Source organism: Gymnoscopelus braueri (genome assembly GCF_963280865.1).
Source record: "Gymnoscopelus braueri genome assembly, chromosome: 23".
Taxonomy (NCBI): Eukaryota; Metazoa; Chordata; class Actinopteri; order Myctophiformes; family Myctophidae; genus Gymnoscopelus; species Gymnoscopelus braueri.
The window spans coordinates 27917509-27944769 of NC_137625.1; the positions used below are offsets into that span (position 1 = coordinate 27917509).

General features: G+C 41.2%; 1 protein-coding gene across 1 annotated transcript; it reads right to left on the reverse strand.

Moving 5' to 3' along the window:
* Window positions 1–430: 430 nt before the first annotated feature.
* On the reverse strand, window positions 431–15470 carry LOC308079376 (tetraspanin-8-like). Its single transcript, XM_080420837.1, has 9 exons — window positions 15204–15470; window positions 10169–10225; window positions 9225–9350; window positions 8500–8574; window positions 7745–7840; window positions 6324–6425; window positions 5291–5323; window positions 2014–2097; window positions 431–1402 (listed from the first exon to the last, which is right to left on the reverse strand). The coding sequence occupies exons 1-9, from the start codon at window positions 15261–15263 to the stop codon at window positions 1301–1303; spliced, it is 735 nt and encodes a 244-aa protein (XP_080276963.1). The 5' UTR covers window positions 15264–15470; the 3' UTR covers window positions 431–1300.
* Between the last annotated feature and the right edge of the window lie 11791 nt (window positions 15471–27261).

A 27261-nucleotide genomic window follows, 5' to 3' on the forward strand; every position in this document is an offset into this window, starting at 1 on the left:
CATGCAGTAACTGGGTTGTCAGTAGGGTTTTAGGGTAGGTATCTGAGCTTATAGAGGTTAAGGGTTTGGCAGTGAATCTTCCACAGCAACAGAATGAGCTGCTATGCAGAAAATAGCCGATCTATACTTGTACCGATCGACTATTTTCGGCGAGCGGGCGGCAAGTGGTACGATGACGTTTAAATCAAGCTGTTACTGGGAAGTGATCGTGTTGAACAGGGTGTCACTTACATGCACACAATACTCTGTCTGTTGACGTTTCTCAGTTAATATGGTTTGATGTGGATGCATTTGTAGAGAAATTAAGACAAGGATTATACACAGACCATCCATATTGAAGAGTTAAGATTCATGTCGCTGAGAAATTGCTAAATGGAGAAAAAATCTGTGTCAATGATACAGTATTATACATATTTAAAATATATTTATATTTTGGCCAGTACGAGTGCAGCATTATCCCAGAATCAACCTTTTTCTGATACATTTACACTGACACAATTTCTTTTGTGCGTGTGCAGGCTCGCCAGGTTTTGACAGAGACAGGTACAGATTGTATCTTAAGTCATTCATTCATTGTTTGTTTCTTTCCGAATGTAATTTGTCTGTTTACATAGTCATGTTTTAACTTTGAGTTAATGTCTGTTCAAGTTATGTGTCTGTTCGTCTGTGTACAAGTCCTTACAGACTTGCTTGATTCCAAGTCCAGTTCAGATTTAGATTGTGACAAGATAAGAATTGCTGTCATTGGATGACTGCCTTCGACCAGAATATTGGAGTGCATATGAACATACCCTGCATTTATCCAAAATTGGTAACCTATCAAATTCTGTCTCTAGATTAGGGGGCGTTTGTTGCGGCATCCCTACTTTATTTACAAATTGCACCCCGGTTATATCCACCAAGTGCTCGGATCATGAAGCCAGTTCTGAGCCATCCATCTCTGCATGCCACTGCGGCGCTCAAGAATAGTCCAATTTAAATGGTCATTGTCGCCCTTCGCGGGCCGGACGTGTCACACAAGGCCTCCGGTTTCAACAGCCCTGCTCTAGAGCAGTGATCCTAAAGCGACAGAGTTTGATAGGTTACTATATTTCACAGCTGTTGTTGAAATGAAAGTAGTGTTTGCATCAAGTGGTTGTGTTATTTTGTTCCAGTACAAAAAAAACACGAACGCAAACACAACCCAACCCCCCAGAGTGGTACATAGATGGCCTGTTGGGGGTTTAGGGGCTAGGGGCCAGGGGGGTCTTCTGGTGAGGGTGGGGGTGGGGGCTAGGGGGGGGGTTCAGGTTGGGGGTCCTCAGTACCCAGAGCCCTTCATGGCGATGTTCTGTCCCCCGGTTGCGCTGTCGTGGCGCCGGACCATTCGGAGCATGAGGAGAGAGACGAGGAGGCCAAGGAGCTGGAGGAAAAAGGAAAAAACACAGACCCACGTTCACCGTAACGCTAATAAGTATTAATGTAACATCAAGGCTAATGATAACGCAGTGGTGAAAAAAGTTTTACTGAAGTAAAAGTATCAATACTGCAATATAGAAATACTCTGTTACAAGTAAAAGTCTGGAATTCAAAATGTACCAAAAGTAACCATTGTGCAGAATGTCCCATTTCAAGTTTTCAAATGTATAAAACTCTTTTGAAAATAGCAGATCTACAAGCTCACAATGCGTCGCATCGCGACGCATTGTGAGCTTGTAGATCTGCTATTTTCAAATGGCCGAACGATATACAGTATATACGGCTGAAGTGGTTAATTTATGTTTTCTAATAATAATTACAATCTACAAAGTAACTAGTAACTACAGTTTTCAAATAATTGTAGTGGAGTAAAAGTACAATATTTGGATCCGAGATCTAGTGGAGTAGAAGTAAAAGTATTGGAAATTGGAAATACTCAAGTAAAGTACATATACCAAAAAACTGTACTTAAGGACAGTACTTAAGTGAATTTACTTAGTTACTTTCCACCACTGTGATAGCGGTAACAGAGATGAAGAGGACAACGAGTCTTACCGCCGTGGAAGCCAGGGTGAAGAACACACCCATGGGGATTTTAAAGAGCCAGTCAAAGAGTTCCCAGGCCTTGGGACCGCACCCCTAGAGAGAAACACACAGTCAGTGGTGGAAGATGTACTCAGATGTGTTACTTAGAGTAATATGGTACAGTATGGTTCATTACTGTTAAGTTTAGTTTTTTAATAGAATCTTTGATTGAGACCTGATTTAAAGGAATAGTTCACCCCAAAACGACTTTTTTTTCCTATCGATTAGTCACCCCATGGAGACTTGAATTCATGGAATTTTTTTTTTTGTCGCATTCCTAAGCCAATAATTTGATGACCGGCGGACCGGTAGGCAGCGGTTCCGGTAGGACGGAGACAAAAAAGGAGACTCTTTGTGTCTCCTACCGTAACCACTGACGGTCATCAAATTATTGGCTTAGGAATGCGACAAAAAAATAAAAAAAATCCATGAATTCAAGTCTCCATGGGGCAACTAAAACAGTCATTTTGGGGGTGAACTATCCCTTTAAGTTCATTTTGAAATTATGCTTAATTCCTACTCCTTTTCGAACAATTACCATTATTATTATTATTATTATTATTATTATTATTATTATTATTATTATTATTATTACCCATATCATTATTATCATTATTATAATTATAATTATTATTATTATTGTGAATTATTATTGTGCATTATTGAGTGTTCTTTTGTTTAATGTTCGAAATAAACATTCATTCAGAGTAGAAGTACTGTATATGGTATTGAAAAATGGAAATACTCAAGTAAATCAAAAGCGCAGTACCTCAACGTCCTGTACTTCAGTACATGTACTTAGTTACTTTCTACCACTACACACGGTTAACCACTAAACCACTTAAACCAGTGGTTCCCAACCTTTTCTGGATCATAAGGGCCCACTTGGAAATCTCAAAAGCGTTACGCGGCATTTTCAGAGCATGATCATTTTAATGATAGACCGGGAACGCATCTGTGTCATTTTTAGATTTCTTTGGCTATTAAAAAAATAAAAATCTTGAATTTTTTTGCAAATATATATATTCAAAGATTTGCAAAGACTTTCACAATAATATTTTTTTGATCTTCCATTTTTTTTAAATATAATATATATATATATATATATATATATATATATATATATATATATATATATATATATATCCTCCTATAATTCTAGTAACCTCTGAGACCAAACCTGTGAAGCCAAACCTCTGAAGCCCAAACCTGTGAAGCCAAACCTCTGAAGCCCAAACATTTTCCTGCCCGGTTCTCCTCAGTGCCTGGAGCTATTGATCTCAAATTGCGCACAGCCATTCACCATTACGATGCGTGTCGGACTGCGAAGCCCGTTTTTCGATATCACTAAATCTCAGCTGTTTATTCGCATTTTTATGTCAAAGAATATTGCCATGCTCGCACGTGTGCATGCACGTTCGGGAGGCACGTGTCAAAATGTACATTATTTGTGTTCGCGCGACGGCCGCGTATGTGTGTTCGCGATGGGGGACAGCTCTGGCCGGGATGTACCGCCTGTGTGTGTGTGTGTGTGTGTGTGTGTGTGTGTGTGTGTGTGTGTGTGTGTGTGTGTGTGTGTGTGTGTGTGAGCGCTCGCAACGGGTCGCGCACGTGTGTGTGTTGAACATGCTTCGCCCAAGTTACAATCTCAGCTGTTTTTTTGTCAAAGACAGTCTCAATCAGACAATCTCGCCATGCTTATGCTGGCTGGAGAGAGAGAGAGGGGAGAGAGAGGGGAGAGAGGGGGGGAGAGAGAGGGGAGAGAGGGGGGGGAGGGAGGGGGAGAGAGAGAGAGAGAAAGAGAGGGGGAGGGAGACAGGGAGAGAGAGAGAGCTGTGTGTGTGTGTGTGTGTGTGTGTGTGTGTGTGTGTGTGTGTGTGTGTGTGAGAGAGAGAGTGTGTGTGCATGAAATGCACTGCAATCCTTTGGTGCAAAGGTGGTAGCACGTCGCGTTTAAGTAAATCTCTCCACCAGAGACACAAAAGTTAATCTCATCTAGCCATTGCACCATGTCGAGTCTCCGAAAATCTGTACAAGCTAACGATGCGGCCGTTTCACAATCTCGCCCCTAAACACGGTCGCCCCGGCTCGCACCGAACGGTCTGGGGTGAGCAATCTGTGCCTAATTGTCTCGCCCCTAAACACGGTCGCCCCGGATCGCAACGAATGGTGGAGAGCGTTTATTTAAGGACGCCCATGCATTCTCCACTGTTGAATGTGCACCCTTTAAGTGCATATCTGCATGCACATAATTATATTGTTGTTGTTAAGTATAATAGTTGTACAAGTTGTAATAACAGTGTTGTATAATTATTTTTGCTGTAGTAATCAATTCATTATAATATAAGTACAATGAATGACAGAATATATATATATATATATATATATATATATATATATATATATATATATATATATATATATATATATATATATATATATATATGTGTGTGTGTGTGTGTGTGTGTGTGTGTGTGTGTGTGTGTGTGTATATGTATGTATGTAGGCTATGTAGGCTATGTATGTATGTATGTATGTATGTATGTATGTATGTATGTATGTATGTATGTATGTATGTATGTATGTATGTATGTATGTATGTATGTATATGTATATATGTATATATATATGTATATATATATATGTATATATGTATGTATGTAGGACGTGCAATAACCCCACGTTTGCAACTACTTTTGCCTGCGCACTTCACCGGGTATGGTCTAGTATATATAACATTTGTAAAATATTTTGTCCCGGGAACCCCCAGAAGCAAAGATTTTAGTTACAAATGCTCGCTTTATAAATATATATAATCAAAGATTTACACACATTTTCAAGATTTTTTAAAAATAGCAGATCTACAAGCTCATAGATGAGCTGTTTTTGAATAGCCAAAGAAATCTTTAAATGACACAGACCCCGGTCTTAATGGGTTAAGTTCTTATTTATCGGTATCACAATGACAACTTATTTTTCAAGGTTTTAAAGAAAAAATACAATGACATTTTGATATATTTTATAATAATGTTATTTTATCATTAAAACCTTTGTGATTTGTCAATGACTAGGGGGCCCACTTATAATACCCTCATGGTCCACCAGTGGTCCCCAGCACACAGTTTGGGAATCATTGGATGGATGAACGGATAGATAGATAAGATAAATAGATGAATGAATGGATGGTGGATGGATGGATGGATGGATGGATGGATGGATGGATGGATGGATGGATGGATAGGTTTACCTTTGGGTAGATTTTTGAAGGACCTGTGGCGCCCTGAAAGAAAGCAAATATATATATATAAATATGTAATACAAAATAAAATAAAAAGTAGGAGGGTGAACTCACCAGGGCAACGTAAATCATCCTGCCCTAGTAATACATGAGGGGGCCTGTGTTTTTTCTTTTTTTACTATTTTCATTTATTTTATTTCGATTTTTTATCTCTTTATTTTTTTTTCATTTTCCCAAAAATGTATACAAAATATATGAAAACAATTATTAAAAAAACACTCCCCTCACGTATTACAAGGACAATATCAGTCACCAGAACGAAGAACGGGTGTTTCCGATTAATCTAACATGGTTAAAATGGAGTTTGAAGTTACAATAGGTTTGTATTGGAGGGGGGGTGTCTGATAAAAATGAATATCAAATATCTAAATGAATATCAAATATCTCAAATGCTATCTCAAATGCTCCCAAAAGCCTGAGTAGACGATAAAATGACCCAAATTTATTTTGAAAGTGAAATATCCCTTTAAGTACAGCACTTGAGTACATTTTAATTAGTTACTTTACACCACTGGTTTAGCCTGATTATCAGACTGAAGCTGCGTGGGGCTTCAGTCTGACATTGGCTCGTAGGTGATTACAAGGGGGAGGGGATTAGAATTTCCCTAAATAATTTTAATTGGTTTAGAATTTCCCTAAACCAATCACAAGGAATCCCCACCCCCACCTCCGACTCTAATTGGACGGTACTTTTTGTACCGTCCGAAATGTATATAGGGCTGAAGTGATTAATGTATGTTTTGTAATAATAATCCAATACAAAGTAACTAGTCACCAAAGTTTTCAAATAATTGTAGTGGAGTAAAAGTACAACATTTTCCTCTGAGATGTAGTGGAGTAGAAGTAAAGTACTGAAAATTGGAAATACTCCAGTAAAGTAAAAAACACCTCAAAATTGTACTTACAGTAAGTACAGTACTTGAGTACATGTACTTAGTTACTTTACACCACTGGTAACGGTTAGCGTATGTAATCAACCTACCTCTGGTTTGTCGATACACTCACTGCTGCCGGTACAGCCACAGGATTGTGGGAATTCCAGTTTCCAGTCCTTATAGCTGCTGGCTCCACAGCAGTTCCCCTGCTACAGATAGACAGACAAACAGACTTAAAGGTCTAGTGAAATGAAAAATATGTTTTTCACAATTCACTAGAGAATATCCGTGTTCATCATTTGGGCATACCTAACAATCGATTTGAAAAAAAATCTTAAAGACGGGGTGCTGTGATTTCAGTCCTAAAACATAATCATCAGGTATTATGGTTATACTAGGAGGAAGATTTTTTTCAAAAAAGTGTACAGAAGTTGTTAAAATTATGTTTTTATGTGGACACGCCTCCAGTTCATTAAAGGAGAGATCCGGACATTTTAAGTGTTATCTTTGATGTGTCGCTAATCACTCACACATGCACTGAAAGTCGCGCACGAGTTATCGTTTGTGCAGAACTAGACGACGCTGGTTGCTTACTTCTTCCACAGAACCTGGCGTCTGTGGAAGAAGTAAGCAACCAGCATCATCTCGTTCTGCATGAACGATAGCTCGTTCGCGACATTCAGTGCACGTTTGAGTATCATGAGACTCCACAATGAGCAGTAGTAGAGAAAATACTAACTTTGCATCGGTTATAATAGACGATTTTCACTCTTACACTGGCTCCCATTATGCCAACGGAGGGGGTCGACAGACTGCAGGACACGGGACTCTCTGAAATAACTCAACGTCCCTTTCAATGATGGTGAGTGATTAGCGACACATCAAAGATAACCCTTAAAATGGGCGGATCTCTCCTTTAAGTATACCTGGTTCTCACCTTAGCACCTCCTCCACCACCTTAGCACCACCCACCAGCCCTAGTCCCCTCCTCCTCCTCATGCCCACACCTGTTGTGTTATGATAATGAGGGGGAGGGTATGTTTTTACTATGTCACTAAAGCGCTTTTTTTCTATTGGCACGTTTGACCCTCAAGGTTTCAGCCTCCAGGTAGAAACTCAAAATAGTCAGAGAAGACATAAAACACCATAAAAACACCACCAGGGGGCTTAATGAAGTTCTATCAACCTCATAGACACATGAAAAACAGAAAAAGAGCAAAACCATGGCACCACCTCTTTAATGACTTCCTCTGAAGGAAAACGTGCTGCGTGATGACATAGATACACTTTAATGAATATCAATGAATCTTGATCTGCTCTTTTATCCTTCTATTATAAACCTCTTCACCGAGAATAGCCGATCTGCAAGGTCGAAGAGCTTGTAGATCGTCTATTTTCTGCGAATGTTCCACCCCAGGAATACGGATGCCGTAGTTCAAGTGGTTAAATTGTAAAGAGCTAAATTGGAATGTGCGCTGGTTCAACGTGAGATAATTCATTTAAGTATTTGTGAGTCATTTACACTTACGTCTGTCTGCCATTTTATGACATTATTCTTGAAGGCCTCGTCCGACATGTAGTCAGCGCTCTGGTCCGGAGCGTAACCGTCGAAGTAACTCTTCATCTGTCAACCAAGAGAGAGAGACAGACGGTTAGAGAGACAGACAGTGAGAGAGACAGACAGACAGACAGACAGACAGACAGACAGACAGACAGACAGACAGACAGACAGACAGACAGACAGACAGACAGACAGACAGACAGACAGACAGACAGACAGACAGACAGACAGACAGACAGACAGACAGACAGACAGACACATGGAAAGAGAGCAGAGGGATTTATAACCAGGGTTATTATAGTAAAAAAAAAAAAGCTAACAAAATAATTGTTAGCTTTTTTGGAATTGGAAAAACATTCTAGTCAACTGAAAAAAAAAATTAAAAGAAGGCTTTACACAAAGCCATAACTAACAGTGTGTTTATGAAATTAAATAAAATCATGTAGAGAAACTATCCTTACTTTTACTATTTGGCACTATTTCATGCATACGCCTAATGCTTTCACAAATTTTCACAAATTTGGAGGATCGCAGCACTACAAGCTCACAACGACTCGTGACATGTTATGAGCTTGTAGATTTGCTATTTTCACAATGTTTGAAAGCCAGACAGCCAGCCAGCCAGCCAGCCAGCCAGCCAGCCAGACAGACAGACAGACAGACAGACAGACAGACAGACAGACAGACAGACAGACAGACAGACAGACAGACAGATAAATGACCTGGTTTCGTTTGGCAGCGATGATGATTCCAATGATCAGCATGATTAAGATACCAAGTACCATGATGCCTGCAAACTGTAGACACAAAGACATTTCAAAAATGTAAAAAGAAATAGCAGATGTACAAGCGTTGCGAGCTTGTATATCTGCTATTTTTTGCCAACGTAAAAATCTAAACTGACACGGATGCGTTCTTGGTTTTAACGGGTTAAGACTGGAGTCCCATTCTGAAAAACGTATGTTGCTATATATTAGTGGTTCTCAAACCTTTTTGAATTTTCAAGATTTTTCAAAAATAGCAGATCTACAAGCTCATAGCACGGCACGAAGTGACGCACTATGAGCTTGTATATCTGCTATTTTTGAATGGCCAAAGCTTGATAACATATGGTCAAAGTGGTTAAAATGATTGCGACACTGTATTAACTGAAAGGACACAGATGCTTCTCCGGATTGAATGCGTTAAAACAGTGGGTTCTTGACCTTTTCTGGATCAGGGCCCCCACTTGAAAATCTAAAAAGTGTAACACGGTCGGATGGGTGGGCCCATGGGGGTGGGCCTATTTTTTAAACATTTCAATAACGCTTATCTTGTATGGGGGGGCCCTTGGCCACTAAATGTTTTCAGATGGGGGGGTCCGCAGGCCAGATACATGTTAATTTGGGGGGGGGGGTCCTTGAATTTGAAAAACGTGTGAGAACCACTGGGTTTCTTTTATACTCACCACTTTAAGGACTATCTCTCTCTCTAGACATCCAGCGACGATTCCAAACACGGAGACGAGAAGCATTCCGATGGCAAACACCCACAACCAGGCCGTCCATCCGGAGGGAAGGCCTATAAGAGCCAGCTGCGCGCACACACACACACACACACACACACACACACACGACACACACACACACACACACACACACACACACACACACACACACACACACACACACACACACACACACACACACACACACACACACACACACACACAACACACACACACACACACACACACACACCCCCACACACACACACACACACACACACACACACACACACACACACACACACACACACACACACACACACACACACACACACGTAAGTGTAGAGAGTAAAGAGTAAAGAGTATAAAAGTATTAGCATCAAAATGTACTTGAAGTACCAAAAGTAAAAGTGCTCATTATGCAAAATGTCCCATTTAAAGTTTTCAAATCTATACTAATCATTTGAAAATGGCCGATCTGCAAGCTCTCAATGCGTCGCATCGCAACGTTTTGAGAGCTTGTAGATCGGCTATTTTCAAATGGCCGAAATGTATAGGGCTGAAGTGGTTACTGTATGTTTTGTAATAATCAAAATCTACAAAGTAACTAGTAACTCAAGTTTTCAAATAATTGTAGTGGAGTAAAAGTACAATATTTGCCTGAGATGTACTACAAGTATTTGAAAACTTAAGTTACAAGTTACTGTGTAGATTTAGATAAAATAGCCCATCTACGAAAAAGTTTGAAAACCTTTGAAAAACTTTTGCACTTTAATGTGGTACTTTAAGTGTATCTTTATGCTGATACTTTTACTCGAGTGCTTTTTCCACCAGTGGTGTGATGCGTGTTCATCATAGTGAGTGGTGTGTGTAGTGGGCGTGGTCTGAAGTGGGCGGGACCTTACCACATCAGCAAACGCCTGGACCTTCACAGCGGCCACGACGATCAGGATTCCAATGAGCTATCCAATCAGAAAGCAAGAGTCGGATTACATCATCATCACCGCACGCACGTGCACACACACACACGCACGTGCACACACACACACACACACACACACACACACACACACACACACACACACACACACACACACACACACACACACACACACACACCTTTAGACCAGCGGTACTCAAAGTGAGGTCCGGGAACCCCCAGGGTTCCTAGAAAAGGTCCCAGAGTGTCCCCATTAAAATGTTTAAAAAAAGGTTTAGCCACTTTAAACCTATATACATATTTGAAAAAACCCGATGTATGCAATTGTTTTTCAAGACTCTTTTGTAGATCGGCTATCATCAAATAGACAATCTACAAAATAATCTTGAAAAAAATTTAAAGATTTTTGAACGTTTTCGAAACAGTTTATCAACGCAAATCTTGTACGGGGCTCCCTTGGCAGATGGGGGTCTGCGGCCAAATACGTTTTAATTTGGGGGTCCTCTGCATGACAAGAAGTATGAGAAGCATTGCTTTACTGTCAGATAAACCAGGAGGATAGAAAGGAGGAGCAATTATTTAACAAAATGAAAGCTATTAAAACTGCAGCTGGTTGCAACAGCATGACAGACAAATGTCAAGTTTCAAATTTGAGAATTAGGTTCTTTAAGATGACCTGATGATGGACTAATAGACTGAAAAGTTGTTATATTCCCATTACATATTTTTTCTTGCATTTGACGACAGTGGGCGGGAGTTCTTTTTCCTTTCATTACGTTAGGCCTTCGTTTGGTCTTGTCCTACACACCTGTGGCCTTTGTAGGTGTGCAAAAGACTTGGCTTTTCAGAGAATTAGGTGACACAAAAGAATTCGGCTCTTCGGGCCTTTGGTTTTGATGTCGAGAGAACTTGGCTTCTCGGTGACCACCCTCATGACATGACGTCAGGTGTGGCGTTGCACGGGCACCTACAGTAGGCCTATGTCTGATGGTTATCACAGTCAGACCAGGGCTTACCATTGATTGATTAACTTTATTTAGTAAGACAAGAGAAAATGTACATGGAAGTACAATTCACAATACAAGGTCTACTAAACCGGATAACTCATAAAAGCACTAAGCTTGTTTAAAAACTTTTTTTTTTAGCTCGAGACCCAAAAGATACATTTGGTGTCTTCCCGGGAACCTAAACTTATACAAATACATTCAGAATTATGTTACTTAAAGGGATAGTTCACCCAAGAAATCGATTTAGACACCCATGGAGACTTGAATTCATGGATATTTTTTTTGTTTTTGTCACATTCTTAAGCCAATAATTTGATGACCAGCGGACGGGTAGGCAGCGGTTCCGATAGGAGATACAAAGGAGGCTCTTTGTGTCTCCTACCAGAACCGATGCCGGTCATCAAATTATTAGCTTAGGAATGCAACAAAAACTAAAAATAATATCCATGAATTCAAGTCTCCATGGGGTGACTAATCGATAGAAAAAAATGACATTTTGGGGTGAACTATCCCTTTAAGCCCTATTTAATAGAGAAACGAGACGATCTACAAGCTCACAACGCGTTTGGCCAAAAAAGGGACAAGCATTGTGGCAAAGATGGCTCATCTAACAGCTCACAAACAGTTGGATTTGAGCTGTATATCTCTTGGAGAGACACTATTTTCTGGTGTCTTATGATACCGGAAAAAAAACAAAACAAACAAAAACAAACGCAGAATTGTTTCAAAATCACTCACTTCAAATAAACAAATACATGAATAAAGCTGCGTTGTATTTTGCTGCAAACACCCAGTGGCAGCTTTTGCAAATTGGAAGGGCATTTCAGAAAGCAATTTGAGCACAATGCTCTCTTTTGACACAAAGTGGTGGTAGACCTGAAGGGCATTGGATCACAGGAAGCAGTGAAGCCAGGCTTCGGAGTCCTGGGGCCATCAGGGGTATAGCAGTAATACCCCTGTTCTTCTGCATAGTGCAGGCTATTGTATAACATTAGTGAGGACCAGTCTCCTTTAATGTTCTGTGAAAAGCACTTTGAAACGCCTCGTTGTTGAAACGCACTTATTCTAATAAACTTGCCCTGCCTTGACTTGCTTGCCTTAATGGTAAGATGATGAGTTTTTCCACTGGCATTGTTTGCTGCCACCGGCAGTTCATGAAGCAAGCAGTGGGTGTCGCTGTTTGACCGGCCGTAAAAGAGTAAACAATGAGCTGGTATGTTTTTGTTTACAGTGTGGTAGAGGTAGAAGACTTTGATGCTGAAACTTTTTGGGATGGTCAGCTTCTTTCTCAAAACAATAACCATTTCAACCACCGATTCTAACCTTTTTCATGTTCTTTTTCTTTTTCTGGAACTACAATCTACACTGTAAAATCCTCTGTGTTTATTTACCTGTGAGAGCGTACAAATGGAACCACTGATGGACCCTTACGGGTCCATCAGTGGTGTAAAGTAACTAAGTACATTTACTCAAGTACTGTACTTAAGTACACTTTTGAGGATTTTTTACTTTACTAGAGTATTTCCCATTTTCAATACTTTTACTTCTACTCCACTATATCTAAGAGGCAAATATTGTACTTTTAATTCCACTACAAATATTTGAAAACTTTAGTTACTAGTTACTTTGCAGATATAAATTATTATATTATAAAACATACATTAAACACGTTAGCCTATTTTATACACAGGCTATTTGAAAATAGCAGATCTAGAAGCTCACAACGCGTCACATCGTGACGCGTTGTGAGCTTGTAGATCTCGTCTATCGAGACTTCTGTTTTTTTTTTTTTTTTTTTACAGTGTTCTGTCACTATGAACGTCAGATATCAAAAAAAAAAAAAAAAAAAAAAAACTTTAAAAAAGCTATTAAAATACATGATCTAGCGTTTTAAGCTGTGGTGGACCCGGGATGGAGTTATGAAATTTTTCTACTGTACCATTCATCCTAAGAAATCATAACGTCATAGAAAAGGTAAAATAACCTTAGTCCAAAATTCCCCTTTAAGTAAAACATGTCAGTACCTTTTCCACCACATGGGGTCCATTTGGTTCCATTTGTACACTCTCACAGTTACAGACCCGTAAGGGTCCATTTGGACCCCTGCTTTGATCCCCGGACACAACAATGACAATCATCGATTTACACCCTAGCTATGCTTCATTGACCGGAGTACCCCAGGGGTCTGCACATGGGGCCTCCCTCCTTTTCCCCCCACTATACACAAAACATCTTCAGATCTTCAAGCTCATTGTGATGCGATGTGGGCTTGTACTGTAGATCTGCAATTTTCGCTGAAAGTTCGCCTCCAGAATAGGGACGCTGGTGGTTATAACACGAACATGCTTATTTTCGACTTTATAATGAGGTCGATTATGTTTGTTTTTACCATCGAGAAGATTACCATCGCCAAATAATTACTCAAAATCACTCTGTCATTTCCAGGTATTCCTCAATAACATGTTATTCCTACATAACATGTTTATTCATATTATGCAGACACACATGCATAAAGGAATAAGGAAGACATATACACTCACACATGCACGCAACCCCCCACGCATGCACGCACGAACGCACGCACACACACGCACGCACTCACGCACACGCACTCACGCACACACCAGACCCTATTATCTCTGCCCTCAGGCAGTGGTTGGTATGTTGGCGGGAATGTGACCTTTAAGGTGGTTAAAAAAAAACTGAAGATGTAAAGATTTATGGGTTTGCCGTCTCTTGTTTCTGCTGTCCAAGTTGTTCCCCGATAACAACCCCCAAAATGTTTTGTTTATTATCTCTTTTCTCATCAAAATATAAAATAAACTTTAAATGCCCCATCCACATCTATAGATTGTTGTTTTTAGACTTTGAAATGGATTTAATCATGATTGATTCCTTTAATTAAAACCAGCGGTTCTCAAACTTTTTCCATGTCAAGGACCCCCGAATTAATATGTATTTGGCCAATGACCATCTGAAAATATTTTGTGCCAGGGACCCCCATACAAGATTTGTCTTTTTAAAATGTTTCAAAAAATATTCCACATGTTTTGAAAATAGCAGATCTATAAGCTCACTAATGCTCGCTTTGTGAGCTTATTTTCAAATAGTCAATGTTTATACGGCTAAAGTGGTTAAACTGATCTTGATGCTATATTAACCAATTTCACTGGGGACCCCCTCAAGGAGCCCTGGGGGTCCACGGACCCCACTTTGAGAACCAATGAAATAACTGACCTTGAAAAGCCAAGGATCTCAGTTCAGTCTCAGAGTACATTTTAATAGGTTCTCAAACTTTTTCATGTTAAGGACCCCCAAATTGATATGAATTTGGCCCACGGACCCCCTATCTGAAAATGTTTTGTGCCAGGGACCCCATAAGACAAAAAAAATTGCAGATCTACAAGCTCGCAGCGATTCGTGCCACGCTGCAGATCTACAAGCTCGGCACGTGCGAGCTTGTAGATCTGTTATTTTTGAACAGCCAACGTATAAAATAGGGATAAAGTGACTAAAAATAATTGCGATGCAAATATATATTTTGCTGGGGACCGCCTGGAACCTCCCCAAGGACCCCTGGGGTCCCCGACCCCACTTTGAGAACCAAAGTTTTAGTATGTCAACAAGCTGGTTTGTACTCACGCACACTGAAACCCAAAACCACACTCTAAAATCCTCAGTGGTCATTTAACTCGTCTGTACCCTCTCAGACTTACAAAATGGACAAATGAACACTGAGGATTTTATTGTGCAGGTACATTCTTTTTACACGTTTGAAGTTAAGTTAACTAAAAAGGTTAGTAGGACTTTTCAGAATATGACCATTTTATAAAGATCTAATTAACTAACAAGAATCAAATAAACAAGTTACGCAATTTTCTATTTAACATAATTATATCATTTTTTTCAACATGCACTATACTGTAGGGCTGATAACTGCATTGTATTAACAATAATGATAAAATAATGATAATAAACAATTTCTATACTCACCAGAAACAACACGTTGAAGAAGATAAAAAGGCATTTGAGGCAGCCGTTTATTTTCCCCATCTTGAATTGTGGTCCCAGCAGCAGCAACAACAATATAAGATCTTTAATCAAATAGATGTGTTTCTGGCGGCTGTGGAGCGCTTTGCATTCCAGTCCGAGCAGTTCAAGTAAGGTGACTCAGATGGATGATGGATGCCCCACTACTGCATACGTTAAGGTGTGGCTTGGTCTGTGTGTGTGTGTGTGTGTGTGTGTGTGTGTGTGTGTGTGTGTGTGTGTGTGTGTGTGTGTGTGTGTGTGTGTGTGTGTGTGTGTGTGTGTGTGTGTGTTAGAGACATAGAGCGAAAGAGAGAGAGAGAGACAGAGAGAGAGAGAGAGAGAGAGAGAGAGAGAGAGAGAGAGAGAGAGAGAGAGAGAGAGAGAGAGAGAGAGAGAGAGAGAGAGAGAGAGAGAGAGAGAGGGGGAGGGGATATAGGGCATATGGACCAAATCTATTGAGGGGCGACAAGGAGGGTCTGGAATCTAGAACTGAAGCAGATAGAATGGCTGCTCCCTGTTCCTCACATTCAAGACCATTTGAACGTTACGCGATGAAGGCTTTATATGTTTTCTGATTACTTTCTTATTATGCACACACAACTCCGCAGTTCTGTGGGATGGTTGAGGTGCACCAATGTCCTACAAAGAACCTGTTGATGGCTCCTTAGAGCAGTGGTTTGCACACCTTTTAATTTCAAGGACCGCCCATAACTCTGAGAGTTACAGACCTGTAAGGGTCCATTTTGGTTCAATGTGTACACTCTCATGGACTTACAGACCTGTAAGGGTCCATTTTGGTTCAATTTGTGCACTCTCGTGGAGTTACAGACATGTAAGGGTCCATTTTGTTATTTTGGTTCAATTTGTTCACTCTCATGGAGTTACATACCTGTAAGGGTCCATTTGGTTCAAATTGTACACTCTCATGGAGTTACATACCTGGAAGGGGCCATTTTGGTTCAATTTGTACACTCATGGAGTTACTGGCTGTAAGGGTCCATTTTGGTTCAATTAGTAGTACACTCTCATGGAGTTACAGATAAGGGCCCATTTGGTTTAATGTGTACACTCTCGTGTAGTTACATACCTGTATGGGTCCATTTTGGTTCAATTTGTACACTCTCGTGGAGTTACAGACCTGTAAGCGTCCATTTTCGTTCAATTTGTACACTTTCGTGGAGTTACAGACCTGTAAGGGTCCATTTTGGTTCAATTTGTACACTCTCATGTAGTTACAGACCTGTAAGGGTCCATTTTGGTTCAATTTGTACACTCTCATGTAGTTACAGACCTGTAAGGGTCCATTTTGGTTCAATTTGTACGCTCTCATGGAGTTACAGACCTGTAAAGGTCCATTTTGGTTACATTTTTACACTCTCAGGTTACAGACCTGTAAGGGTCCATTTGGTTCCATTTGTACAGTCTCAGAGTTACAGACCTGTAATTCACCAGTCCATTTGGAACCCACTTAAGGAACCCTGAGAGTCCTTGGACCCCACTTCAGTCCAACATAATAAATATCCGTTGTGTAGTGTTCCTCCATGGAGTGCTCTGAGGCTGGAGTAGTGTTTACATGACCCCATTGTACAGCTGAGGAAGAGGAAAGAAGGCTGAACGAACTCTTCGAGAGACTCTTCCTCCAATGACTATGAAGTGATTTTCCCTAGAAATACTCTGAACGGCCTGTTTGAGCGTGTGTCAGGTTCTTGATCCGACCGGAGCTTTTTTAGAGAAATGTACTTATGAAAGGCACCCGAGTGTTGCGCCGAACCTGGTGACCTATCCATTTCTGTTGGCTGCAGCCGTGTTCCAGCCGACGAGGTTTCCAGCAGACGAGGTTGCGTGCTGTCAATCAGACGGTCGTGCAAACGTCACTTTTCCTTCCCGTCTATTTATCAGCCTTTGGCTGCTTCACAGCCTGTGGCAAAACAAGCCTATAAGTAACAAAAACATGAGAACAAAATGACCAAGGTTAGTCTGCATGGTCGTCATTAGAGATTCTCTCCTGGTTATTTGGCTCAATTTAGGCACCTGTAATGATTCTATAGCACCATACAGCATCCTGAATAATGGCCCTTACCTGTATAGAACCAAAGGTGTTTTTTTATATGATTGCATGCCAAAGAACCAATTTTAGTGCTATTTAGCGTGTGTGTGTCTGTGTCTATGTGTCTGTGCGTGCATGCGTGGGTGCCTGGGTGCGTGCGTGCGTGCGTGCGTGCGTGGCTGTGTGCACATGTGTTTATTTTTAATTAGGAGGACAAAGAGAACTCTCTTGACACTAGACAATCATTTTACTGAAGTTTTCCTGTTTCCTGTCACCTCGCATCACCTCACGTCAACAGGCATCAGACGCCTGTTGACGTTGTAGTCATTAATTAAACTCAACTTTCCTAGTAGGAGGTGAGAAATAAAGAGTTTCCTATTATCGAATGCAAGGAATAGGATGTGGCTAGCATCATATTGGGAGTTGTAGTTCATCAAATATATATATCTGAAAAGTGGGTATCTATGTGTTGTAGCTCTACGTTGTTTTTCCTCTGAATCTGAGGGGAAACCAGACTACGCCCCACTTACTGTGTGTGTGTGTGTGTGTGTGTGTGTGTGTGTGTGTGTGTGTGTGTGTGTGTGTGTGTGTGTGTGTGTGTGTGTGTGTGTGTGTGTGTGTGTGTGTGTGTGTGTGTGTGTGTTGGCATCGCTGTGATTGCATGCGAGCATGTCTCCTCTCTTCCATCAGCACTCCTCCCCCCATCTCATGTAACTCGGACCTCCCTCCATCCCTCCCTTCTCCTCCTCTCCTGTATTTCTCCTCCTGCCAGTGACGGACTCAGCCTGTCTGGAGGGCACAGGAGGAAATCATAATAAAGAAGTGCACCTTTCTCCAGTCTCTCCACTGCAGCGCCACATGTTTTCTTGAGATGTGATTCTTTGTTTTATTATGTGACTCGGATTCAACCACTTTCAAACTGGCATCCCTATTTTGGGCAGGTCATCGTAGGCAAACTGTTCCAAAAATAGTAGATCAAACAAACAAACTCACACCATGTGATCGGCTCGATTGGAGCATAGTGGAAGTACTTCTGCGGCCTACTGTCAGTGTGCTCGAGACATTCAGCGCTGATTGATCCAGCGGTTTGTGAGATTAGCTCCGGACACACAGACAGACTGACAGACAGACCCTCTTACAGACAGCTATAGCCTCCTGCAGAGCCACACCGTCAAAAGATAAATGAGATGTCATCCACTATCTGCTGCTGTTTGTTGTGTTGTGTTTTTTTTTATACCTGATTAATTAAAAGATTTTTCCATAAGTAGTATTTCAGTATTGATACTTTAAGTAAAAATGTTAATACTTTTTCCACCACTGTCGGTACATCTCTACATCATATGCAGCCGGTTTGTGCATAATGTGCTGTCATGAGTCTGGGTAGCAGCATGTACAGTGTTCTTATAGTGCTGTTGCAAAGACCAGCTTTTGCATCACGGAAAGGTTTTACAGTCTCACAGTTACAGGAAGACGTAACTTCCTGTACAGGAAGAGGTAAATAACTGTACAGGAAGAGGTAAATAACTGTAACTGCAATGTTTAGAGCTTGCACAAACATTACATTTTTTTTTTATCAAGGGGTCAATACAATTGGACCAAAACTTTCTAATTCCAAAGAGACTCAATAGAAGATCATTGTTACATTTTTGGCCAATCGTTAAAGTTGTACAATGCAGAATCACAAATAAAGATTTTTAGCAACCTCTGCTGGTCACTACCGTCACTGCATACAATTTCCGTAGTCCTCGATTACCCAGAATTCCATTCGTTTTCACCGGAAGCCAGAAGCGTTTCAAAAAGCGATCTTTTAATTGTTTTATACTATCTACGGATCGTTTCTCTTAGCCAGTGGAGCATTAGTTACCATGAGCTGTGCTTTCTTTTTCTGTTCTTTTTCGATCTTCCAATCCTACATTCTCTTAAAATCAGCGTGAGGTTCCTTTTTGTTATTAGCGCTGTAGTTCCTGGCCAAACAGGAAACCGTTGCGGTAGTTCCTGGCCGACGTCGGCCACGACGTCATGACGTTGGCCAGGAACGTCATTTTCCCGGGAAAGTCCCCCCCGTCCACGTTCAATAGAAAATATATAAATAAAAGGCTTCCGGGGGTGAAATTCATGGAGTGGGTGTTGTGAAACTTTTGCCACTCACAAAAGATTTACAATTTAACTTTAGTTTTGTTGAAAACGTTACATAGTATTACTTTAATGGAGAGTAAACTAAAGTGCTCCTCGGAGCACAGGTCTCCACCAGGTCAGGTAGGTTATTGTGGGCCAGCAATGTTCGGAATTTGCCAATCAGGATGGAATATGAAAAATTGGACAGATCACTTGACTATAGGGATAATGTGTACCGAAATTTTATTCAGAAAAATCGTCCTCCTGGTGGCGCTATAACAGGACAATGTGAAAAGGGTGGCATTTCTTCCTCGGCCTAGTGTGTGCGTGCAAGATTTCACAGAAATCGCACGCTGTGTTCATGATTTGAGGCATTTGTTCAAAACGAACCAAACCTGCAAACTTTGGAAGCCAATCTTAGCCAATCAGGATGGAATATGAAAAATCGGACAGATCCGTGTTGATCACATGACTATAGAGATACTGTGTGCCGATTTGTGTGATGTTTGGACAAAATCTGTAGGAGTAATAGCAAAACATTTGTTTTGCAAAAATCGGCCTCCTGGTGGCGCTATAACAGGCCAATGGAGACAGAGGTTCAGCTTTGGCATCCAGGGAGTGTGTGTGCACAGTTTCGCAGCGACCGGGCCAACAGTGCCGGAGATTAGCTGCTCACAGACAGACGGACACACAGACACACGGACGGACGGGCAGGGTTCAGAACATGCAGACATTGGGCCTGGCGGAGACAATTATAGCTGGTTGGTGCATTAAAGATTTATGCTGTTTTTGCTGTTAAAGGGATATTTCACTTTCAAACATGTTTGGGGTCATTTTAACGTCTACTCAGGCACCCCGGTTTTTAAGTTGCTTGATTCAGTATTTAGATATTTGTGAGCAGGCCTGGTGTTTCGGGCATCAACTCGCGAGATGAGAAACGGTAGAAACTAAGCAAAATAACTTTTTTTTTTTTTTGGCTGATTTTCGTTTTTTTCCATATTAACACAGTTCGAATGTCGAGCAAGCTTTCAATCCCAACAGATATCCGTTTTAACGTCATTAAATGGTTAAATTTGTATAGTAAAGTAGGCTCCTATTCTGCTAGTCTATGTGCCTGTTTGTGAGTCCTGTGGGCGGAGAGTTTGGTAGAGAGTTGCTAACCCGAGAGGTTTCGATTGGTCATAGCTAGGCCTAATCCCCGCCCATCAGTTTCGCTCCTCTCTGTGGTGGTGTAAAGTTACTAAGTACATTTACTCAAGTACTGTACTTAAGTACAATTTTGAGGTATTTTACTTTACTGGAGTAATATCCACTGGGTGAATATTCAACCTGAGGCTGAAACTAACTTCACCACGGTGGACCCTGGTCCAGAGCGTTAGTGATTTCCCTCTAACGCCCTGGAAGACTCAAGAGTAGTGAAAATAAACAAAACCATTTCGCTACTCACTGAAACAAAGGCTGTTTTGTGTTGTTGAAAGTCTATTGTCGGAGGTGGGAAGCCTCTCAGCACCCCAGCTACTCTGTAAAATACACTTTTTGGGCAGAAAATGTCCGCAAGACGGAAATTATTTTTATTTACTCCACAGTGCCCTCTACAGATTTGGTTAATGGTAAGTTCAAATTGTCCAGATCTGTAGAGGGCGCAGTGGAGTAAATAAAAATAATCTCACTAACGCTCTGGACCAGGGGCTAGGAAGCGGCCAGTATTGCGTTAGTCTTTTTCGGGACAGAATCTAGTTGTATAAACAATATAAGATTGTAGCGAACACAGCAGCTAGGTGAGGTCAGCCCCAGCTAAACAACAGGCCGCTCGACGTTCGTATGGAAGTATTTCACTGAAGATGTGGCCAAAACAACAGTGGAGTAACGAGGCTAGGAGCTTTAGCATTGTTAGCTCGTCGCCAGGCGTCATGGCAGAACGTACACCTGGTGGTGTTTGCATTTCTCCATTTACAACTCGTACATCTACATAAACGTTCAGATTTCAAATATAAAGTTCTTATCTCATGACCACGGGTGTTATAATTATGTACGGGCCCTCATAAGTACCCGTATCTTCCGTATTGTTAAATAAAAAGCATTTTGATCCGATTGATGGCCATCTCCGTTTTTTTTTTCAACTACGCGGCCGTATCGGTTGGGGGGGGTATTGCACTCCTGATACGTTATAACTCTATGAGAAAATGGCCGCCGATCGGATTAAAATGCTTTTTATTGAACAATATGGAAGATACGGGTACTTAGACCCACCCGAAGTGAATGGTAACATCCGTTGTCATGAGGTAAGGACTTTATATTTGAAATCTGAACGTTTCTGTAGATGTACGGGTTGTAAATGGAGAGTGCAAACACCAGGTTGGAGTTAATGGACCTAGCTTGTGCGTGTCTTTATCATTAGTAGGTAAACCTCGACTATAGTCGACTACCAGTGGGTCAAATTTAGTGGTGGAAGAAGCACTTGGTGGTAGCAACACCACAATATAGAAAGTAAAAGGCCTGTGCTCAAAATGTTACGTTCAAGCAAAGTAAAAGTACAAAACATCAAAATATACTTAAAGTACCTAAAGTAAAAGTACTCAAATGTTTGAAAATAGCTGATCTACAAGCTCACAACACGTTGCAATGCGCATTGTGAGCTTGTAGAGCGGCTATTTTCAAATAGCCTATGTATAAAATACCTAATTTTTTTTACTTAAGTACAGTACTTGAGTAAATGTACTTAGTTGCTTTCCACAGTAAAAATCCGAAAATGGGGGAGTGGTTAGAGGAGTGGCTAGGTTGAATAAATTACCCATTGTTCACGCCCATTACCTGGAGCTGAGAGGTGCTAGAAAGTGGAAATTCTTTACAAGGGATTATCTCAGTTTAGACTATTAAAGATGACAAGATTCAAATGATCACATCTTCTTCAAATGTGTTCCAATTTCAATGAATGATACATCATATGAAAGCTTATATTCTGTACTTCAACAATCTGTAATAAAATGAAAAATAAAAAATGCCCCCTTGCTGCCTAAAGCACTGTACCCGCTCACATTTGCTATTCATTTTAACAGACACGCCCCCTTCCTATACAAACCCATTGTAACTTGATACTCCATTTTAACCATCACCCGACTGATGTTGTCCTTCTAATACATGAGGGGGCTGTGTTTTTACTTTTTTCATTTATTTTATGAAATGTTTTTCTTTTACATAATATTTTACATTTCCCCCCAAAATTATGAAAAAAAATATGAAAACAGTAATTGAAAAAGCATGGCCCCCTCACGTATTAGAATACCAATATCAGTCACCAGAACCAAGCAAGGATCGGGGTTTTCGATGAATCTATCGTGGTTAAAATGAAGTTTGAAGTAACAGGGTTTGTATAGGAAGGGGGCGTGTCTGATAAAATCTATATCAAATATCTAAATATTGAATTAAGCAACAAACTGTCTGGGGTGCTCACAAAAGCCTAAGTAGACCTAAAAAATCACACCCAGTGTGAAGTGGGCGGTGTGGTCATCACAGTGGTCATCACAGTGATGGAAGCACACTTTTTTGTTTAAATGTTTTTTTTAAGTGCATAGTCCTATTTATAGGTCATTAATTTCATCATGTGTCTCGCTAGCCAATCACAGTGCTGAATAGAGTCAGCCAATAGAGTCAGCCAATCACAGTACAGCTATGGGTGTACTAATGCTAGGGGTGTACTAATTATGAGCCAATCAAAGTACAGCGAAGGGTGTACTAATGAGGTGTCCCAACCCCACTTATAGGGGCGGCTACACCGCCCAAAAATGAGCCCAAACATGTTTTTAAAGTGAAATATCCCTGTAATTGTTCTCCCAAAAAAATCAACAAAGCTTAATACAGAAGAAAAGCAAGACTGGGTGGATATTGACACAATACTAGGGATATATGACTAAAGCATAGATCATGGACATTGGCATAAAAAGGGAGTGAGGAAGCCAATTCTTCACTCAGTTTATTAGCTCTCGATCAATAAGCCTGCTGTGGGTGGAGACTCATTGGACACACGCACGCAAACTCTCAAGTCTATCACACAGTTTGGGTGCAAGGAAATCAAAATATATTTTAAATGAGTCTGTATTGCACCACTGATATCACCAGGAGCAGTTGTCTGTCATTATCGGAACTACCTGGCTAGATAAAACTAGCCTGGTAAACCCCCCTCCCTCCTGATATCTCATTTGCATTTGAAATGGAAATGAGATTTCCGGAGGGAGGGGGGTTTTACCAGGCTAAGATAAAACTCCCCAAATCAATGAAACATTTTCTTGGTTTGCAAATATCCCCTGAATTACAGGTCTTTGGTTATCCACTCTTTATTCTGATCAGACTGGAGGATCTCAACATTCCCCTTGCAGGAATGCAGAGGCCAACTTTATGCCGATTTCAATGCCAGCCATTTCGACATGAAATGGGGCGATAGCTAAGTGGTTAGTGAGCCCGCCTAGGGAGCCAGAGGCCCTGGTTGCCCCAGGTTTGATTCCAGGCCAGGTCAGCATAAGTGTCAATGAAATGAAATGTGTCCCTGAGCAAGACTCTTAACCCCTAATTGCTCACAGGTTCTCATTGGAAACAAGACCGCAAGGATTATCCTATCCTTAAATAGTAGGATATGGTGTTACAGGTATTAATGATACTTATTATTAAGGTTGTGCTCCTTAGTGTCACTGTATCAGAGCCTTTCCAGTGAGCGAACATGCACAATAGCAGCAGCACCCACTCTGAATGGAACAGTGCCGGTAACACCTGTTTACCCTCAAAATGACTGCTGTGAAAAAGGACTATGGAGCTAATACGATAATTATATATCCAATTTATATAGTGCTTTTCTTGGTACTCAAAGTCGCTTTACAACAAAACAAATAAAAGAATAGCTAGTTGAAGGCTAAAAACTAAGCAAAGAAAAAAACATTGAAATTAAAAGGCAGACAGGGGGATTTGAATTAGGCGGGGAAAGCAAGTCTGAAACGGTTGGTTTTGAGGGAGGCTTTGAACAGGGCAAGGGTGGGGGCGGCTTTGATGTGAGGTGGGAGCGAGTTCCAAAGGGAGGGGGCTGGAAATGAGAAATAATTACTTTTACTTCTACTCCACTACATCTCGGATCCAAATATTGTACTTTTACTCCACAAAAATTATTTGAAAACTTTAGTTACTAGTTACTTTGTAGATTTTTATTATCATTATTATGATTATTATAAAACATACATTAACCACTTCAGCCCTATACACATTTCGGCCATTTGAAAACAGCCGATCTACAAGCTCACAAAGCGTCGCAATGCGACGCATTGTGAGCTTGTAGATCTTGTAGATCTACTATTTTCAAAAGATTTTTATACATTTGAAAACTTGAAATGGGACATTCTGCATAATGAGTACTTTTACTGTTGGTACTTTAAGTACATTTTGATGCCGATACTTTTGTGCTTTTACTAAAGTACATTTTGAATTCCGGACTTTTACTTGTAACAGAGTATTTCTATATTGGAGTATTGAGAACTTTGGAGGTGGCACCGTATAGGAGGCTATTGCAGTAGTCAAGTCTGGCTGTGATGAAGGCATGAGTGTCTCTGCAGCAGTTTGGGGTAGTGTGGGACGGATGCGGTCAATGTTGTGGAGGTGGAAAAAGGCTTTTTTGGTGATCTGGTTGACCTGGGACTGGAAGGAGAGGGTGGGATCCAGCATGACACCAATGGGTGCGGACTAGGGTGGAGTGGCTGACAATGGAACCATCAATGTTCAGGGAGAAGTTATGAGTGGAGCGGGTGGAGCAATAATGAGGACTTCCGATTTATTTCAGTTGAGTTTCAGGAAGTTTGTTTGCATCCATGTTTTAATGTCAGTCAGGCAGGTGGTGAGGGTGGAGTGGGTGGTAGCAGTAATGGTTTTGGAAGGGAGGTAGAGCTGTGTGTCATCAGTGTAGCAGTGAAAATGGAGGCCGGGACGGCAAAGGATCTGTCCGAGGGTGAGAATGTAGAGGATAATCCGGAGAGGGCCAAGCACCGAGCCCTGGGGGAGACGATGGGTGAAGTTATGATTGATTTGCAGTTGTTTATGGAAATGAATTTATGTCCATCGGAAAGGTAGGATGTGAACCAGGAGAGGGCAGTGCCAGAGAGATCCGAGGGTGGATTTGAGGCGTGAGAGGAGATGGAGTGGTTGATGGTGTCGAACGCAGCACTGAGGTCGAGGAGGATGAGGATGTTGAGTGAGCCGGTCCCGCAGGAGAGCAGGAGGTCATTATGTAACTTTGATGAGGGCAGTCTCTGTACTGTGTTTGGAGAAGAAAGCAGATTGAAATAGCTAAAAGAGGGCCCGGATCTCTGGCCTAGCGGTCTGGGCTATAAAGTAGCCTGACAGCGCATCGCTATCCTGGGATCCAGACTGATTTGCTACGTTCGTCTTTTTCTCACTTCCCTACTCAGTCTGGCCAGGATCCTATTTGACTCATATTTCAATTACGTAGGCAAGTCAGGAAGTGACTCGAGTTTTACACTGATAACGCTGGCCCCCTCCCAGACCAATCAGAAGCCGCAAACCGCTTTCTCTCGTCTGTGCACAGAGATAGGAGGCTTGCCAGACTTACCAGCAACAACAGAGGAGAGGTCAGATGGTTAGGGTTAGGTGGGGTAATATCGAGGAATGAGGAGAAGGAGTGTGTAGGGAGTGGGGGGGGGTCTATGGGTTTGAGGAGTTCATTGATGGCGGAGAAGAGAACTTTGGAGTTGCCATGCACTGCCACAATGGATGATCCCTGAAAAGTAGGAAAAGCAGGTGGAGTTGAGGGTTTCTTTGTAGAGCTGCAGGATGTTATTGTGGATGGTGAGACCGGTTTTCTTGGCAAGCCTTTGTAACTGTTGACCTTTTGATTTTCGGAGGTGCAGTTCATCAGTGTACCAGGGGACATATATGAAGAACAAAATGATGCAGGCTGTTGGAGAGGAGAAGCCTCAAGTGCAGTTTCCCAGACAATGGATTGGGACCCATATGGGTCGCTTCGTACGTTTGTACAACAAAAAAATCATACATTTTAAAATAAATTAAATCTAAATAATAATAAATAATAAATACTGAATACATAATAAATAAATAGTGAAAATAGCAAATCTACAAGCTCACAACACGTTGGCTTAACTCTAACACCAAGGAGGTCAAGACTACACCCCACAGTAGTCTTAACAGATAGTGTCATAGTTTGGGAAGCCCTGATCTAGTGTTTTATGCTAGAGCACGGCACAAATGTCATTGTTGCAGCGAAAGAAGGGTCAGTGGATGCCAACAGCTTGGTACAGAAAGTGCATACAGTAACCTTTTTCTAGCTGCTACTGTGAGGGAAATCCGAAAATGGCCATCATGTGTGTTCAGAGGCGTCATTTGGGGTCCACGGGGATGGTCCCCCCCCCCCCCCCCTAGAATGCATTCACATTTAACCTCAAATGCAGTTCTTTTATAGCCTGCCAGCTGCTTATCAGACCGAAGCATGAAGCAAGAGAGGCAGTCCACTCAGAGAGTGGGCGGGGTCTATGGTCTGGAGCCAGGCTAGTTCTTTTATGCATAATTATGTTCTGCAACTCTGAATTGATTTTTGTAGATAATCTGATTTTAGATTGGCGCTGATTGCATCTCAATCTATGCCCGTCCATCCACATGTGACACACGCTATAGACACGTGTTGTCTTGTCTGCAACCACGCATTCATTAACCCCTTCTACCCTGGCACCCCTATTTTGGGCAAGTTCATTACAGTATACGTCAACATTTTCAACCTTTATATATTTTTTTCAAATAGTGAAAATATCAGATCTACAATCTCGCAACGCGTTTGTGAGATTGTAAGCTAAG

What these genes read in the sequence shown, in the direction of transcription:
- LOC308079376 (XM_080420837.1), bottom strand. Translation starts at nt 15,263, where the DNA reads ATGGGGAAAATAAACGGCTGCCTCAAATGCCTTTTTATCTTCTTCAAC. An exon ending in TCTTCAACGTGTTGTTTCTG is followed by an intron (nt 10,226 to 15,203) that starts GTGAGTATAGAA and finishes CTGATTGGATAG; the next exon opens with CTCATTGGAATCCTGATCGT. An exon ending in TCATAAAATGGCAGACAGAC is followed by an intron (nt 6,426 to 7,744) that starts GTAAGTGTAAAT and finishes GTCTATCTGTAG; the next exon opens with CAGGGGAACTGCTGTGGAGC.